Source organism: Helicoverpa armigera, chromosome 27 (assembly GCF_030705265.1).
Source record: "Helicoverpa armigera isolate CAAS_96S chromosome 27, ASM3070526v1, whole genome shotgun sequence".
Classification (NCBI taxonomy): domain Eukaryota; kingdom Metazoa; phylum Arthropoda; class Insecta; order Lepidoptera; family Noctuidae; genus Helicoverpa; species Helicoverpa armigera.
Window position 1 is genome coordinate 2836695 of NC_087146.1, and position 18576 is coordinate 2855270.

At 35.1% G+C, this 18576-nt stretch overlaps 1 protein-coding gene across 1 annotated transcript in view; it reads right to left on the reverse strand.

Annotated features, from left to right (window-relative positions):
- The window catches only part of LOC110373752 (uncharacterized), a 108088-nt gene that overhangs the window by 55008 nt on the left and 34504 nt on the right, over positions 1–18576 (reverse strand). Inside the window, exon 3 of the mRNA XM_064041889.1 lies at positions 3154–3245. Coding sequence (XP_063897959.1) covers positions 3154–3238 — 85 coding nt within the window. The 5' untranslated portion in view covers positions 3239–3245. The remainder of the gene's footprint in view (positions 1–3153; positions 3246–18576) is intronic.

Here is an 18576-nt window from a genome sequence, read left to right on the forward strand (position 1 = left end):
TCAGATTTTTTCCTTTACCTTGACATAAAGACCTACCTCCATGCCAAATTTCAAGTCAATACGACCATTGGAAGTGGTCTAGGTTTTTGATGAGTGAGTGAGTCAGTCAGTGAGTGTATAGTAAAAATAGCGATTTTCTGACGTCAATATCTCAAGACCTACAATAGGTATATTAATGAAATTTTGTATTTTAGATAAGTGAGGGGGTCTCAACAGATACTAGAAATTTGATATGCGTAAACAAAATAGATTTTGAGTTATAGGGGGGTCGAATTTGGCCCGAAATGGTTCGTGTAATATAACCCACGGCCGGTGTGTCGCTTTTTTTGCTCGAACTTGGCGGACACACTGCCGTGTGTCTAGATTAAACTGATTGAATACCACATAAAATGCCACTTGGGGATACAACTAATACGCATTATAGTTTATTAATCGCATTATACTGTAATGTTATTTAATATTTATTTATGTATCGGGATTTAAATAAGAGCACACTCCATACTTTTAGTCGGCCGATAGCTTGATTGGGCTCATAAATTGTATGGATGAATGAATGATCAATATGGATGAGTGAAGTATGAGAGATGAATGGTAGTGCGCACATTACAACGATAAGGTATCCAGCCAGTATCAAACCGACTAAAAAGTTTGATCGCATTGCAAATAAATTGTGGCCCGACTGTCTTCGCACAGTTTATCCTGCGGTGTGTGAAAGCTCTTAGGTTACTTCCTTCTCAAGGTTTTAATCTGTTTCAGTAGATTATAGAGGTATTAATCGGTTTACCAGTACAGGCGTAATGGCTTAGCAAACAGTCAGACTGAGTAATTATATTACAACTTACTGGTATAATTGCGAAAGTAACCCTGGGTATCAGTTACGCTTTTACGATATAACGGCTAAGCAGATTTAGATGAAAAGTAGCTGCAGCGGTAAATAGAAACTTAGGTGGAACTGCAGGCTTAGAATGAAGTTAGACATTACTTTATCCTAGGTTTCTGCACCTATTTTTTATTAAGAAGTAGCTTCCGCCAGCGGTTTCACCTTCATCCCGTGGGAAACTCTGCACGAACCCGAATAAAAAGTAGCTTATAGCCTTCCTCGATAAATGGGCTATCTAAAACTGAAATATTTTTGACACATAAGTATCATAGTTTTGTCCAAATGAGTGTTATATACTAACTAGCTGTTCCTAGCAGTTTCCCCCAAGTAAAGGGGAAACATCTTCCCGTATCCGGGAATACCGATGTCCTTTTAGGCTTTGTACTATATGTATGGGTGTGGTTCAGCAGTTTCGGCGTGAAAGTGCGACAGACTGACAGACTGATAGACGAAGTCACATTCTCATTTATAACATTAGTGTTATGTACAACCCTATCAATAGAGCTTGTTCAACGGTTTAACGACAATACATGCAGTCCAGCGAACAAAAGACAAAGTTATTATTGGCGACTGACCGATCATCGGATACCGCTTACTGAGAACTCTTGAACTTTACAGCCATTATTGTTTTATGATCGTGGGCGTTTTTAGGAGTTTGTGGTAGCTAGGATTCTTAATATCTCAAAGTTCCGAGGCCTCTTAGAAAAAAATGCCTAAGAATAGAGTTCTGACCGACATACCTAATCATCAGTCTATATTATGATTCCAATGTGGAGACAGGCCCTGCAGTTTTCTTACATACGGAAGGATTTTAGGAGTCTTATTTCCTTGGCTTAGATTTAACCGTCATAGTGGTCGCAAAGCAGCAGTGTACAAGTACGGGTGTACGGGTTCGATTTCAGCTCATGAAAGTAAAGATGTAACTTATTTATCAGTGCCGAGTCAGGAATAGAACTAGGATAACAACCTCTAAAGTTTATGAAGGACCCAGTTGGAACCAGATAAGCCGAATGTAGAAAAAATCAATAAAAAAAACCTACAAAATTGTGTAAACTGTGCTAAATCAATACAAAAAACAAGCATTGTTTATTTCTCAACCATATTTTTTACAGGCCTCCTCGTGTAAAATTCTGAGAAAAACACAACCAATTCTTCAAAGTTTCCACGGCCAATACCCCAATGGATCAATAAGGCATTTTCTTGGATTCCCAGATCAATATGGTAATAAGGGAAATACCGAGGTGATAATAAATTCCGTACGAGTGTGCTGTGAGAACGGATTGTACGCCAACAGTTGCTAGGCGGAATTAGTGGGGTGGCCAGCCAGTTACACTTCTTGGAAACGCCAATCGTCTGAATTTTAATGGCAGTTAAATAAGTATTGGTGATTCGTTAATTTTGAATGGATGTGGTTCGTCTTTTTCTCATCGATTTTGGATTCCACTATTCATATACTATATCACTATGAACAAATTGAATAGTATCACATTTTAAGGAATGTGTCTGCTGTAAGACCCCTACATCTTTATTCCTTCTGGAGCCCTTAGCCTACCAGGCCGCGGTAACTCGTTCAAATGCTAACCCCGAGAGGAACTGTGAGCTACAGAAGTATAGCTAAAAGACAGGGTAGTCTTGCGTATTGTTTATATTGCTCCTGCTCCCAGGATATTAAGTTCAATTCTGATTGAGATTTTATACAAGTTTTTTTAGACACAAAACAGCTCATGAGTCAGTTGGCGGCTATCCCTTTGCCAGGGACAGCTTAAGCCATCGTCCTTGGCTCCTAACTTGGCAACAGCCATGTTAAAGGCTGTCAAACGGTTTCTAGAACACTTTGGCACAGCTTCCTATTTCATGTATGTTTCATATGGGTCAAGGTACCAAAATATAATTAAGTAGTAAGTTCTCACCAAATAACTTTATCGCTCTGAAGTATGCCTTTTGATGCTTTGTGCAACACAGCAGTGTTTTGTTAAGTAAATACATTTTGACTGTTACACAGTTGAATGGTTTTTCCAGTTGATGTTTTAATAGCAAACTTCAGAGCTGCATTTGAGCGAGCATTGTACCTTAGGGCGGGTTTACATGGTGTTTGTAGCTGGAGCAAGTAAACATGCGTAAATGACAAGAGCACGCGGATGGGTACTTTCCTTCGTAGATCCGCACGTTTTTAAAATGCATTTGCATCAATATGCGCAAGCTACTTGCCGTGTAGACGCACCCTTATCGACATCTAGAGACTTAAAAACTGTATCGATATTTCATAAACTTACCACCGAATAGGTTAGCGGCATCGAGCAAGCCATCAGGGGGCGCCTTGCCGGCCGCGTCGCCGCCCTCCGCGCCTTCCTTGTCCATAACACGCCTGAAACACAATAATAGGTTGTTAGGTTAACATCGAAATACTCTAAGGGTCAATCCCCACTGAAAGAGCAGCGGCCGTAAATGCAAGGGATTGAGCGCGAGCTCGGCGGGCCGCGCTCTTACATTGTCCGTGCTCTTACGGCCGCTGCCGGCCGCTGCTCTTTCAGTGGGAATTGACCCTAAGTTAACTATAAAGTGTAGTTCATAATCATTTATTCATATGTCAAAGTGCACACTAAAATATAACATTATTTCTTAAAATCTAAACATATGTGCTAACATTATACCTAATTGCCTGAACCAGGTTGAACCTGTGTCTCAAGCAAAAGAAGAGCTTATATGATAATAAGTTATAGTTAAATTAAAAGTATTTCTCTCGCAGTATTCTAAGGCCTATTTTCACTGACAACATAACCGTCTTTTTCTCGTAAAACAACTGGCACTTTGAAAATCGAACGTAAAAATTCATAGCACAGTGATCATTGTTTTAAGAAAACTGGCGTTTATGTTGAAATGTCCGTAAAAGTATTTCTGTCGGAGTAAATGTGAAAAAGATGGAATTATATTTGCTTTGAATTCTGTAAGGTTTTTGTATTCGGCCGTGAAACTTCCAAAAAATTTAACAATTTTTCAGATGTAATTAATGGCAATATTCGTTAAAAGTGTTCCAACAAATATCCTGTATTTCTGTTACAGAAACCTGTTATTGATTTTATAATATTACTCTGATTCGTTATGAACACATATTGAAGTAGGTAACTAGGTCAAGGTTACCCACGATCTCGTATAAAACGGACATACGTATACAGCTGATTATGTATAAGAAAATTAAATAAATATCTATTACATATCTACTTATATTCAAACTAGCCGTTTTCCCGCGGTTTCACCCGCGTCCCGTGGTAACTACTGCCGTACCGGGGTAAAATATAGCCTATGTTACTCGTGGATAATGTAGCTTTCGAATGGTGAAAGAATTTTTTAAAATGGTCCAGTAGTTTTTGAGCCTATTCATTACAACCAAACAAACAAACAAAGTTTTCCTCTTTATAATATTAGTATAGATTAAAAATTGCCTGATCCATATTAATTAAAGGTGAATAGTTTATGTGCTTGCTTGACACGCTAATTTCAGGAAATGCTAGTCCTATTGGACAAATTATTTCAGGGTTCGATAAGCCATTCATGGAGCCTTTCTCGATAAATGGCTTTTATCTGGTTGGGCGTAAGTTCCCACGGACGCCACGCCGCTGAAATAGCTGAAGAAATCTATTATGAAATAATTTTCCTTACAAATAAAAGTAAGTACTAAAACCAACATAATTAAATTACTGACTAAATCATCTGCCTAGCCTTTTCCCAACTACGTTGGGGTCGGCTTCCAGTCTAACCGGATGCAGCTGAGTACCAGGGTTTTACAAGGAGCGACTGCCTATCTGACCTCCTCAACCCAGTTACCTGGGCAACCCGATACCCCTTGGTAAGACTAGTTGTCAGACTTTCTGGCTTCTGACTACCCGTAACGACTACCAAAGATGTTTAAATGGCAGCCGGGACCTACAGTTTATCGTGCCATCCGAAACACGGAAGAACTCATTATGACAAGATGGTCACCCATCCACGGACCGACCGCGCCAAGCGTTGCTTAACCTTATGATCGATCGATCCGCGCGGCTTTGACTTAGCCACGAGCTCTTACCCCAAAAAATTACTGACTAAATATTATCTTTAATATACTCGTATGTAATGAGCCGTGGGTATTTCTACGTTACCCCATACCCCGGTGGGGGAAATTCGATGGGGGAGAATCCCCCCGCGTTGTGAATGGAGGTTATTTTTTAATGAATGCGTACTCTGGTACTACGGCCTACTGAAATATTATTATTAATTTACTATAGGATGTTTTTGAAAGCGTCAGTGAAATATTTTAACGGTTTGGTGTGAAATGATATTCAGTTGTTTCATTATTTTTAACACTTTTACAAAGTAATATAGTAAGTAAAGAAGTATATTGTAAAGGTATATTGTAAATAATTATGGACTTGGTTGATTGGATTTACGGTCCCTTTCATGATAAACTATCAACCAACTACTTATCGGCCAACAGTCTACAGTTTGCGCGTCACATTGCATCTAGTCACATTCTTCAAATCATATTCATATTCATATTCATATTCATATCGTTTATTGCATTCCACAAGTTTCACATGGTGTTACAAAGGCTTACAGCTAGGTACATTTGTGGACCCCGTTAGGGCACAGCAACATTTGGCATTTAATGCCAGTACATTTAAAATACTTAAAACTAATTCAAAATTTTTATGGTAGTTTTAAACATTAGGTATAATAGGAATAGTTAATTTACAATTAAAATTATATATTATATTTCTTTATATTTGTATAAATATATGTATATTAGGAAATTATTTAGATATTAGCTATTATAGTGTATTGTAGTGTGTATAATGTTTATGTATGACTAATATTTATTTTGTCGTTCATGTATTCTTGAATTGTATAGTATGCCTTTTTAGTTAGGATTTCCTTAATTTTATTTACATATACATTATACTTTGGTTCGTTTTTTATAGCATTTGGTAATTTATTATATATTTTTATTGCCATTACATATGGACTATTTGAATGTAATGTCATACGGGAAGTAGGTAGCATGAGCATGTTCTTATGTCTAAGTGATCTGGTTTTGTGTTTGTCTCCTCGGGTTGTGAAGAAGTTACTGTATTTCCTAACAAACTTGCATATTTCTAGAATGTAAATAGATGGTAATGTGAGTATTTTGAGTTTAATGAAGAAGGGTTTGCAGCTGTCAGTTTGTTCTATATTTACAATAATGCGAATTAATTTCTTTTGCAGTGTAAATAAAGTAGTCGCGTCTGTGCTATTTCCCCACAGTATTATGCCATAGCTTAGCCATGCGTTTGCATAGGCGTAGTACATTGTAAGTGCGGTTTGTATGTCTGTAGTTTTTTTCACTTCGCGGAGAGCATAGCTAAATTTTGAGATTTTTGCCTTGGTATTATTAATATGCGTTTTCCATGTTATATGTGTATCTATTGTTATTCCTAGGAGCGTAAAGTCTTTAACTACTTCAATTTTTGTACCGTTTATGGTGAAGTTAACTGCCAGAGGGTTTTTTTGATATGGGTAAAAAGTCATAATTTTAGTTTTTCTGTAATTTATTTCGAGATTATGTTGATCCATCCATTTAATTGTTTTATTGAATATTAAAGTCAGCTGATTATTTATATCACTATCATCTTGGCATGATGTTAGTACGGATACGTCATCGGCAAAAAGAACACTTGGTTCTTCCAAGGCTTTGGGCAAGTCATTAATATAGATTAAAAACAAGAGGCATCCTATTACGCTTCCTTGGGGGATTGATGCATTTATAATTTTTTTATTTGATCTTACTTTTACTATTTGTTTTAGATCATAATCGAAGTGCTCTATTTCAACATATTGTTCCCTATTTTTAAGATACGACTTGAACCACCTGTGTGTCTCACCGCGAACGCCGATTTTGTATAATTTATCAAGAAGAATGTCAAATTGCACTTTATCATATGCCTTGGTCATATCTAACAGGACACCTACGGCATATTTTTTGTCATTAATTACACTGCGTTACACGATTTTGGTACCCTCTTAACTGTTAGCTGGAATGAATAGGTAATGAGTCATAGATTAAATGTTCCAAACATATGTGGTGTCCATCACGTCTAGTTTTCGAGGTACATGTCAATTATTATTTTCTACTACCCTCACTTTAGGCGTAAAAGACCGTTACCGTTTTTGATGTATTGTACTTTTTTATTTTTTTGTTTTGTTTAGTAATCGTTTATATTCGATAACGCCAACATCTTTACACATATTTGTTGGAAAAACCAATATGGATACTGGACTAACTGGTCGTCGCAACTGTTTAAATGTACCAAATAAGTTTTGTTACGTTTGCGGACAGTATATAGTGAAATCACAAACAAAAATTCTTGTTCAAATTGTTTTCTTTGTATGTGGGACAGCAGAGCCACAGAAAAACACTACATTACAAAAGTATGGCCAGAAAGGTCAGAGTTTGTATGCGGAAAATCTAATGTGAAACATGTACCATTGATAGATCCTAAAAATGTCATTTTACCACCACTCCACATAAAACTTGGTTTGATAAAAAAATTTGTGAAGGCTATGAATAAAGAGGGAGATGGCTTTTTATATTTGAAGACAGTATTTTCAAAGTTAAGTGATGCCAAACCCAAAGAATGAATATTTGTGGGACCACAAACACGTACTTTGATGAAAGGCCCAAATTTTGACAAAAAGCTTACTAATACGGAACTTGACGCCTGGTTGTCACTGAAAGCAGTTATAAAAGGGTTTTTAAAGAACCACAGAGCCGAAAATGCGGAGCAGCTAGTGAACGACATGTTAAAAGCATACGAAAAGTTGGGTTGCAGAATGTCATTAAAAATTCACTTTCTTCATTCTCATTTTTCTTTTTTTCCATCTAATCTTGGTTCGGTCAGTGATGAGCACGGTGAGAGGTTTCACCAGGATGTAAAGAAGCTTGAAGAACGATTTCAAGGCCGTTGGGACACAACTATGGTAGGTGATTACTGTTGGCGTTTAAAACGAGAAGATCATTCGAAGCACAAAAGAAAGAGTTGAAGTTTCACGATATTTAAAAAAAAAAAATCATGGGTAATATTTTTGTTGACTTTTTTTTACTTAAATGATAAAATTAGACTTCATTAATGTAAAAAAATTTGGTTGATTTTATAAGATTTCTTTCAAATATGTTTTGACGTTTTAATTTCTAATATAATCTGGCACTTTCTAGCGGAAAAAAAATGACACGTGATGGAAAGATAATTTGTATGTATGTTTATTAAACAATACGTATAAATAAAAAATCATGACATTTCAAAGCGGGTACTCAAATTTTTTTTTAATTTGTAACGCAGTGTTATATTTACTACTTCTTGCATAAATTTGTATACAGCAGGGGTTGTTGACCGCATTTTCCGAAATCCATTTTGTCCTTCGTCAAAAATTTTGTATCTTTCACAGAAACTATATACTCTCACGCACATGGCCTTCTCATAGACTTTGGAAATCGTGGGTAAAAGAGCAATGGGTCTATAATTGTTCGGGTCTGTTTTTGAATCTTTCTTATAAAGAGGTTTGAGGATAGCCTTTTTTAAGCGGTCTGGAAATGTTCCATCATTAAACGATTGATTTATTAGATTACATAGAGGTAAAGCTAGTTCAGCTGCACATTGCCTTATTAGGCATGGAGGAAGTTCATCTACTCCGTGACTTTTTTTGTTCTTTAAATTTTTTATAATAGTGAATGTTTCTTTACTATCCAATGGTCTGAGAAAAAGGGTATTTTCTGTGGACACAGACGGGCCTTGCCCCTGGCTGGTCGATGGGTGATGGCTTTCTGCTCCAATTGATGCGAAAAAGTTATTGAAAACATCTACTACTTTTTTTGGATCAGAGATTAGAGTTTTATCAAGTTTTAATTTAATATTGTTTTTATCTGATAATCTAGTTTTATTGGTGCGTTCATTTACTATCTGCCACATGGCTTTAATTTTGTTTTGGGATGTTTTTATCTTTTTTATGTATTGTTGTTTTTTGGATGTATTTACTGCCGCTTTTAATACTTTTTCATATTTTTTGTAATAGGTTTTGATAATTGGATTATTTGATTTTAAACATAGTGTTTTTAACAGTCTCTTATTCAGGCATGATAATTTTATACCCTTGGTAAGCCAATATTTTTTGTAGCTTGTTTTTATTTTAATTTTACGTTTTGGTATGGTCTGATCGAGTATTTTGGTTAATTGTTCTATGAAAGCATTATAGTTCTGGTTGACCTCGTTATTTTCATTTATAATATCGTCCCAATTTATTGAATTGAGTTTAAGTTTAAAAGCTTCTATGTTTTTATTGTTGTAAAGTCGTTTTTCAGTGTACCAAATTGTTCGCTTTTGAGTCTGTAAGGTTTTGAAACTTAGTGTTGTGCCGCAGTGGTCTGAGAAACCAAGTTCTTCTACATATGTACATAGTGGTTTATCATTAAAGTTTGTAAATATTAGGTCTAGGCAGGTGGATGTGGTTTGTGTTACGTGTGTGGCATGTTTTATGTGTTGTGTATATTTGTATTCTGACATAAGATCTAAGAATGTGCTACTTTTTAAATTACTTTTAAATATATCAATGTTGAAGTCTCCACCAATGATCACATTTAGTTTAGAGTATTTCCTGTTTATGTGGGTGAGTATTTGATTGAGTTGGTTATAAAATGTTTGTTCTTCTCTTTTATTCCAATACATTACCACTAGTAAGAGATTCTCTTTTGGTATTTCAATAGCGCAGACTTCTAATATATATTCTAGGGACATGCTGTTTATGTCGCATTTTTCTATGAATTCTTGGTGTTCTTCTAGTAGGATGCAAACACCGCCACCTTGTCGGTTTTCTCTGCAGAAGGATGCTGCTATCTTATATCCGTTGAAATGAATGATGCTGAGTTTATCTCGAGATAACCAGGTTTCAGTAATACATATAGCTTGGTATGTTCGGTTTTGATCAATAAATGCTTCCATTATATGTTGTTTGTTATATATGCTTTGAATATTCTGGAATAAAACTTTAAAATGTTGGTCTTTGTTTTCGAAATGTCCGGTCATCATTGACTTCTTGAAAGGTGTTATTGTTGTGCAGTTCACTTTTCCTATTGGCTGTAGAACCTAAAGTAGTTTCATTTCCGAGATTGATCAGTTGGCCTTCAATGTAAAGTCTGTTGTTTCTTATTACTGCATTTTGTCCCATATTCCGTGCTACTAGCATTTTATCCCGCAGAATTTTTCTCTCGGAACGAGCTTCTTCGTCTAAGTATTCGGAAATATAGAGTCCTGTATTGTGGAACCATTGGTAATTTTGTACGATGTATTTTGCCATTTTCTTACTCATTAGTTCAATAACTAGTGGTCTATTTCGCTTGTGGTATCGTCCGATTCTGTAGGTCTCCTCAATGTAGTCGTATACATCCACCCCCAGTATATCCCAGAAAATAGTTCTTATTCTGTCATGTAGATCTTCTTCAGTTTCTCGATAAATTTCTGTAAGGCCATACAATACAATTCTCTTAACATTACTCTCAGACGGTTGTTGTGTCGGTTGTTGCGTCGTGATAGCATTTTTAGCATTTGTTAATGCCTTTAGTTCATTCTTCAAGGTTTCTGTTTTAGATTTTAGTTGTTCTATTTGAACGCTTATATTTTCTATTTCTTTCTTCCTTTGCTCGTTCTGTTTAGCCAAGTTATTAGTTTCAGTTTTAAATTCCTCTCGCAAATTTAATACGGCTTTATTGATTTCGCCCTGGATAATGGTTTTTATTTCAGATACTATCGATATATTATTTTCTTTCAATTTAAGAGATATCATTTCGCTTAAGGTCTGTAGGGATAGGCCATTTCGTTCGCTTTCTATGTTATTTGCTGAAGGTATTGTGTCGCCTATAATACTTATTTCCTCTTCCGATTGAATAGTATCATCGTGACTTTGTTTGCTTGGTTTTCGTCTCAGAGTTACATTTGCTTCTGGAGATATATTGAAAGTAGTAGATACGTCATGTTGTGGTCTTGCTGGAGTATTTGTATTATTATTTTTAGGTTTTTTACACCTGCATTCTTGGCACTCCCAATGTGACTTTTGCTGACTGTTCATTTGGTCATATTTAATTTTTGGGATGTTTGCGCATTCCAAGTCATAGTTCTTGTCACAATTTGTACAGCGTAAGTTATTATTGTTTAGTATCATTTGCTCACAACCTGCACATAGCGCCATCTTGTGTTTATTAGTGATAACTCGAACTCTTGAAATAATGTTTCGAGAATCACAAAAAGTGGAGCAGTTGTCGGGGTCCGAACTCGCGCCGCTTTGCACTCGGATAGTCGCGTGTTGTAACGAGCCAAGCGACCAATTAGTAAGTATGCCAAAATTGTGGTTTGTATTCTAATAAAAGTCAATATCACCGTTATTTTTCTTTGGATTTGAATTTTGTTTACACTGTTCAAAATGGTTGTTTGTTTCTACTCAAAGTTCACTGTTTTAGTTTAATCACTTTTATATGCGCTTATTAACTAATTTTATTGTTTCTTTGGAACACTGTGTACACTTTTTCGTAGTTTTTAAGCACTTTTAATACAGTTTTGTTGGGAATAAGTTCGTGAGAAGGAAGAAGTGAATAATTGTTTTTGCTGTACGTTATATTGAATATTTTGTTTTAATAACACTTGCACTTATGTTACACACTTTATACTTCAGTTTTATGTGATATTTAAGGCAGTTTATTCGTTTTTACTATTTTTAATTGTTTAATAACACAGAGCACTTTTTATTTCTTGCGTACCGTCACGCATGCGCCGCGCCAATATCTAACAACACTAGAAACAAAACCCTACTTATAATAAGAAAAACCGTAATAACATGCTGCGAACCGTAATACCATCATGTTAAACACGCATAACCGTAAAGGCATTAGATTTACATCTCGCGCATTTACCGGTCACCCATCACTTTACAAGCCGTGACTTACGACGCTTTCCTTTGACTTATGATCAAGTTCCGAGACAACGTAAACGCGTGTTATCTTAAAACAGCTGTTTGCTATGTAAGAACCACATATTTAAAGTAAATACCTATGTGGTTGTTTTACAAAAAACTGTCGTTTATGTCACTGATGAAATTGGGCCTTAACCCCATCATCATCTGCCTAGCCTTTACCTAACTATGTTGGGATCGGCTTCCAATGTAACCAAATGCAGCTGAGTACCAGTGTTTTACAAGGAGCGACTGCCTAGCTGACCCCCTCACCCCAGTTACCCGGTCCACCAACTACCTATCTTTTCACAATCAATTTTCATCTATAATTCACTAACCAATCATCAACTTCTAACAATTGTTACTAATACGAAGTTTATTTACATTGCCCATATGTTTTTATGTATGTGTGCGTTATAATTGTACGTATGTATGTGTGAAGATATTATCAGTAGGTTTATCGACCGTAAAATATCATAGACAATGGAGTAGGAAGTTCTCAGTTAAAATGGTTCATGTGTGGTCAGAATATGAATTTAATTGTATGTAAAAGTACAGTACAAGTTTTTTACAACAAAGAAATGCTCATAACATTTTGGAATCCTTGTGATAAGCCCTTTAAGAAGATATTAACATTTCAAAACATACCTTACTGCATTCCCCATTTTTTAAAACAAACTTAAGTACCTGCTGATCAAAATCTATAAAAAATAGAAATATGTAATTCACTAATTACACGTTCTTTGATAAATACAGCCTTCGGATATTAAAATGTTCTGTTGTATAACTTTGTAACTATAATGTCGGGACAATGTGTAACTGAACTAGATAATTTAAAAATTCGTAAGCTGTGAAATATTTCACACAGACCTGAAAAGAACCAAGATCTAAGGTCATTGACCTACATCAAACTGATTTTTTTTTAAGTACTGCTATCTCCAATACATCTACATAGTAAAATCAGCTGAGCCCCCATTTTTTTCTCACAAAATTCATTCACTGCACCCTCAAGGTTACATACAAGGATAATGCAATAAGGAAACCCCTCCCCCTCACCGATTCATACCCCTCGCTCAGCTGATAGGGGGTAGGTACCACCCCGAGGGGGTGTACCTCCGTATAGCATTAATATATAAGTAGGTATGTATGTCAGTTGACCTAGGTCAGAAATTTGACGTCATGACTTCATGAGATATAGGTAAATAAATTATTTATTTTATGTTAATTACGTAGGCCTTTTTATGTGGGGAATATTATATTTTAGTGAATGTGAGAGTTATCATGTCTGTCTGTTTTCATCTCTATAAAACGAATGTTACGTTGTCACAGGTCTAATGGCATAGTGGTCTAATGGTCTATAGTGTAAAGAGATTCTTCAAAACTTCTTTACAACCTCTGTCATATAATTGTTACCACAACTGCTATCAATACATAGGTATAGCAGCCAGGAATGATGACTTACAACCCTCGCATACTGCAAACTTTAAGTTGGCTTTGACTCATTAATCAGTATGAATATGAATGGTAGTGCGCATATTACAACAATCAGGTATCAGATAGACTGAAATGTTTAATTGGATTAACAATTACCTGCAAAATGAACTGTCAACTATCGGTTGACAGTTTAGTCAGCAATGTGCAGGAACTAAAGTTCTTTCTTTTATTGCCATATCTTATCTATAATTATCGCAATAATGATTGGGACAAAGAAGTGTAGACACTTAATTAAACACTTTCGTAGTAATTAAAAGGTTTTTAATGAGCTTATCTTATGGATTATTCGGGGTCTTAAAAGACAGGTGAGGCTATAAAACTTTTTAAAAGCTATCATCATAGTAACTGTATTACATGTAGGTAGGGTTCGCTATTTATTAGCATTTTATATTATTGGTACCTAGATAATGAAGATAATAGTTTTTAAAAGAAGAAATTGCCTTCAAAAATAGTGATAAAGCTATTAAAGAATTCTCGAAAATTCTATTATAAAAATAAAATTTAAAAGAAGTCGGTAAAAGAATTTGATACCTACAATTACGTCGTTTTTATTTAAATAATCAAAGTGAAACATTTTATGTAATAAGCTCTACTTGCATTTGATACCGAACCTGACCTACCACAACGCAAACTGTTTGGGATAGGTTAGCAAAACAAATGCGCAGCTAGCTTGCACAAAAACCTGATATGTTGACATTCCAATTGCATTTACATAAACAGCCTTACTTATAAAAATCAACAAATCATCTTCTAAGCATTGTTTTAAGTAATTACTACTTAAAGCCTTAAGTAGTGATTAAATTATTTTGACCTATAAACGTTGCTTAAGCATGTCTTAAGTAATGAACAGATAATGACATAAAAACATACTAATTTCTCAACACTACCGGAATGTTGGTAGCTTAAAAAAATATTTGTGTTCAAAACGTTGTGTAATGGCAACAATGGCATCCGTAAAATATAAAATTAAAAAGTTGAGCTGTCAATAAACCGGAAATGAAAAATCAGCTGGTAAGAATCCAGCCATTTTGATAATTAGCGGGTTAAACAAGGGTGTGAGGCTACTTAATTTGACAGCTCATTTAAGACATTGCTAAGAAAATGATTTATTTCAGCCACGTTTATAAGTAAGATTTTTTCTTAAACATCTCTTAAGTATAACTTATTATAAGTAAGGCTGAAATTTTATAATCCTTATATAATATTCTAAATACGAAAGTAGTTTAAGTTTAACCGGGTGTGAAAAGTAGCTTTCTCGGGACACGGGTGGAACCGCGGGGAACAGTCGTCCTTTCTTTTTGTTATGAAATACCCTTAAAACCAGAATCAAAGAAGTATTCTCATGGTTTCTTATCGGATATAAGCTCATAAGCCCTCTTCGGCCCTGGATTTCGGCCTTGTCAAAGGCAATATGATACTTATTATGGAAATTCTATGCTCATCAGTAGACCAGTATAAAGAAAATACACCTATAATTATGGTCTCCTTAAACGGGACTTAATCATAAGTGTGAAATGTCACTCAACTGTAGATTATGTTGCTACACTTCTGCCTTGGGCGAAAACCGTCATAACATTATTTTTTAGAGTTCCATAGCGAAACGGTAAATAGGGTGTTACAATAATATCGCTATTCGGTTGTCACCAGGCTGTATGTATGAACATGATAATATATCATCATCATCGTCTCCCGAGCCTTTTTCCCAACTATGTTGGGGTCGGCTTTCAGTCTAATCGGATGCAGCTAGTACCCGAGTTTTACAAGGAGCGACTGCGCATCTGACCTCCTCAACCCTGTACCCCTTGGTTAGGCTGTCATGTCGAATCATGATAGGCTTTCATACAGACGTGATCATTTAGGCGAATTATACAGCGTGTGTCGTATGCTACAGAACCCCTCGCTAGCGAGTTCGACTTACTCTTGGCCGGTTATTTCTCATAACAGACGAGCCGTTGAAAGCTGTATAATAAAATGATGATGTCGTCTGTTAATAAAGTGAACGGTCTCTGATGTAATACTGTGGCCGCTTTCGTCACGGTTAGAAGATGGCTGTAGTGACTTGTCATCAATTGGCACAAAGGAAAGAATATATAATATCCATAAAAGTTCATTTGATGCTTAATCTAGGCTAACGGCTGACAGTCTCTCATTATAACCATTGTAGGTAGGGAGGCATGGAATTGCTTTACAAACTAAAACATGATTTAGTTCTAGTTACAGGTAACTTCCTAACGCCAATATTCTTGTTATTTCAGTTGCTCTTTTCATTAGGCTCATAAGGTTTTTGACTGGATCATAAGAATATTTGTTTCTTGTGTGTAACAAGCTGAGTAATTTAGTATCCAATTAGAGATTCATATTTCAAAAGACACCATAAACCCACTAACTACAATTTCCATAGATCCATACACCTACAGACCTGGCCAGTGACAAACAGATTTATCTACCAATTTGAACAGTTGTAGCCAAAAGCCCTGGGGTCAAACGACACAAATAATACATGGCTGTCGATATAGTAACGGGTCGCCCACTCAAGCATTTCTCTATACCCCATGCTAACCGAATTTGGTTACCATTAGTTTAATACGGGAACAGAACGCCAAAGATCAAGATTGGAGACAGATGCGACTAATATTGCTGAGTGGTGTAGATGGATGGGTATTGTGATTACGACTAAAGGTAACTCTGAAATTCAGGGAAATGTGTTAAGAAGTATACTGCAAAACATGAGCTATGAAACTTAGGTACCTTTAGTTAACGCAATAAAATGGTACCTACTTGGTTAAATTAAAAAATTGAGTCATATTTAAAGCCAGATAGACATTATGCAAATATCAAAGTATGATATCGAATTATGAACCTGCTGCTTTTTGGGAAGTTGGTTAAAAATTAAGCCAAAACGTATTTTATACTGCCTGTATATCAATAAATAAGGAGTAACTATATGTAATAGTTTGTAATAAAAACTCATACACCCGTAAATAGTAAAAGATATTCTTCTGAAATATCATCGCGATCATTTGACAATCAACTTACACACATACGGCTGCGTGTCAAATAAAAAAGTAAACATGATAAAAATAGCATGACATACAGGCGTCGCCTCGCTTCGCAATAAATGTGTTTTCAGTACCGATAAACGATCAATATCTTCACGACTAGTTAAGTAAACAAGTTTCCATCTAGATAAAATACTTATTTTTTTAGTATGATATGCAAATGCTGGGGAGACAGACAAAAACTGTGTTTCAGGTGTTCTGTCTAATAAATACATACCTACCTGGGAATAATTCACTACAATAGGCATGGCGAAAGAAAAAAAGTAATTAGTCCGTCTTTTAGATAACCCTAAAATAATGACCACGTCTTTTTTCCTTTTTCTCACAAACAAATAACAACGAAGATACAACTCAAACACAGAATTTTGTGTTACTTTAGGGTACAAATATACAATGTGTCCCGGGGATAAGTGACCGCCCGAAATTTTTTGAATATTTGTACAAAATTAAGGATAATTTCCTTTATATTTGGGACGTACCGCTTTTGGTTTTTTTTAATGATTTTTAGTAAATACTGTGACGTGCTGCAGTTTTTAGGGTTCCGTAGCCAAAATGGCAAAAACGGAACCCTTATAGTTTCGTCATGTCCGTCTGTCCGTCTGTCCGTCTGTCCGTCTGTCACAGCCGATTTACTCGGAAACTATAAGTACTACAGTGATGAAATTATGAATATGTAAATAAAAAGAATTGGGGTGGGGCCCCCCATACATGTAACTGAGGGATGAAATTTTTTTTTTCGATGTACATACCCGTGTGGGGTATCAATGGAAAGGTCTTTTAAAATGATATAAAGTTTTCTAAAAAACATTTTTCTTAAAGTGAACGGTTTTTGAGATATCAGCTCTCAAAGTCGTAAAAAGTATGTCCCCCCCCCTCTATTTTTATAACTACGGGGTATAAAATTCTAAAAAAAATAGAGGTGATGCATGCTAATTAACTCTTTCAACGATTTTTGGTTTGATCAAAGTATCTCTTATAGTTTTTGAGATAGGTTGATTTAACTGTAATTTTTTTAAGATATTTCCTAAGTTTTTACATCTTTTTAAATTCTTTTTTCTTTATTGACTAGCCGACATCATAGTTTATCAATTAAAATTACCAAACATAACAAAAATGTAATAAAACATTTATTAGAAAAAAAAGAAAATAAAAATTCAAAGAAAATAACGCCTTTTTTTCAGTTTTTTTCAAAATAAGTCTAATAAATGCCCCCTTAATATCACTTTCTTTTAATTTATTAATAAACTACATGATATTTCCTACAATAGCTCACAACAATGTTTGCTGCTATTTCAAACAAATGCAAAAATACAGTCAGTTGAAATTTGAAAAAAAAGAGCAAAGCCTGTTATTAACAGGCCTGACAATAAAATTTTTTTAATGATTTTTTTCAAAAATATAAATGAAATTATCCTTAATTTTGTACAAATATTCAAAAAAATTCGGGCGGTCACTTATCCCCGGGACACATTGTATAAACCCCACTCTCAATATTTGTTGCATTATATCTTAGTAAACATCTAATGTTTTGTTAAAATAAAAAAATTGTGTCCAATATTTTTTGCCAATCTAAAATGTGGACTAATTAGAACCACTGTTTTTAACCCTGTCACGCGTCAACTTTGACCAATCCAAATCGTTCACACAGTCCTCACAGAGACTATACTAATATTATACCTATTTGTCCATCTGTCTTTACTTAATGGTTACCGCTGGTCACGCCGGTCGCCAGGTCAATGACCTCTCATTGTCTCAACTTTTACCCGGCTCGAATCACTCGTGTTTAACAGTGAGTAAGAATTAGAAAACGATTTAAAATGCCGCCCCGTGAGAAACTACTATATAATAAAGGATATTATTATGTACTGTAGTTGAATTTTATAGCCATTTATTTAGTAGGTACAAAGTAAGTATTTATGTTACATAGAGTGATGTAAGATAGCTTATGTAATACGAGTTAACATGACCGTTTAGTGTTTGAAAATGATTTTATATAGCTACATACATACATACATCATAGACTTGAGAAAATACGGGATAGACTTTGGTAAAATATGTTTTCAATTACCTACATAATCAAACTTAATTAATCAAGTAAGTAGTTAAACATCAATTTAAAAAAAATAGTTTAGTTGAAAATGC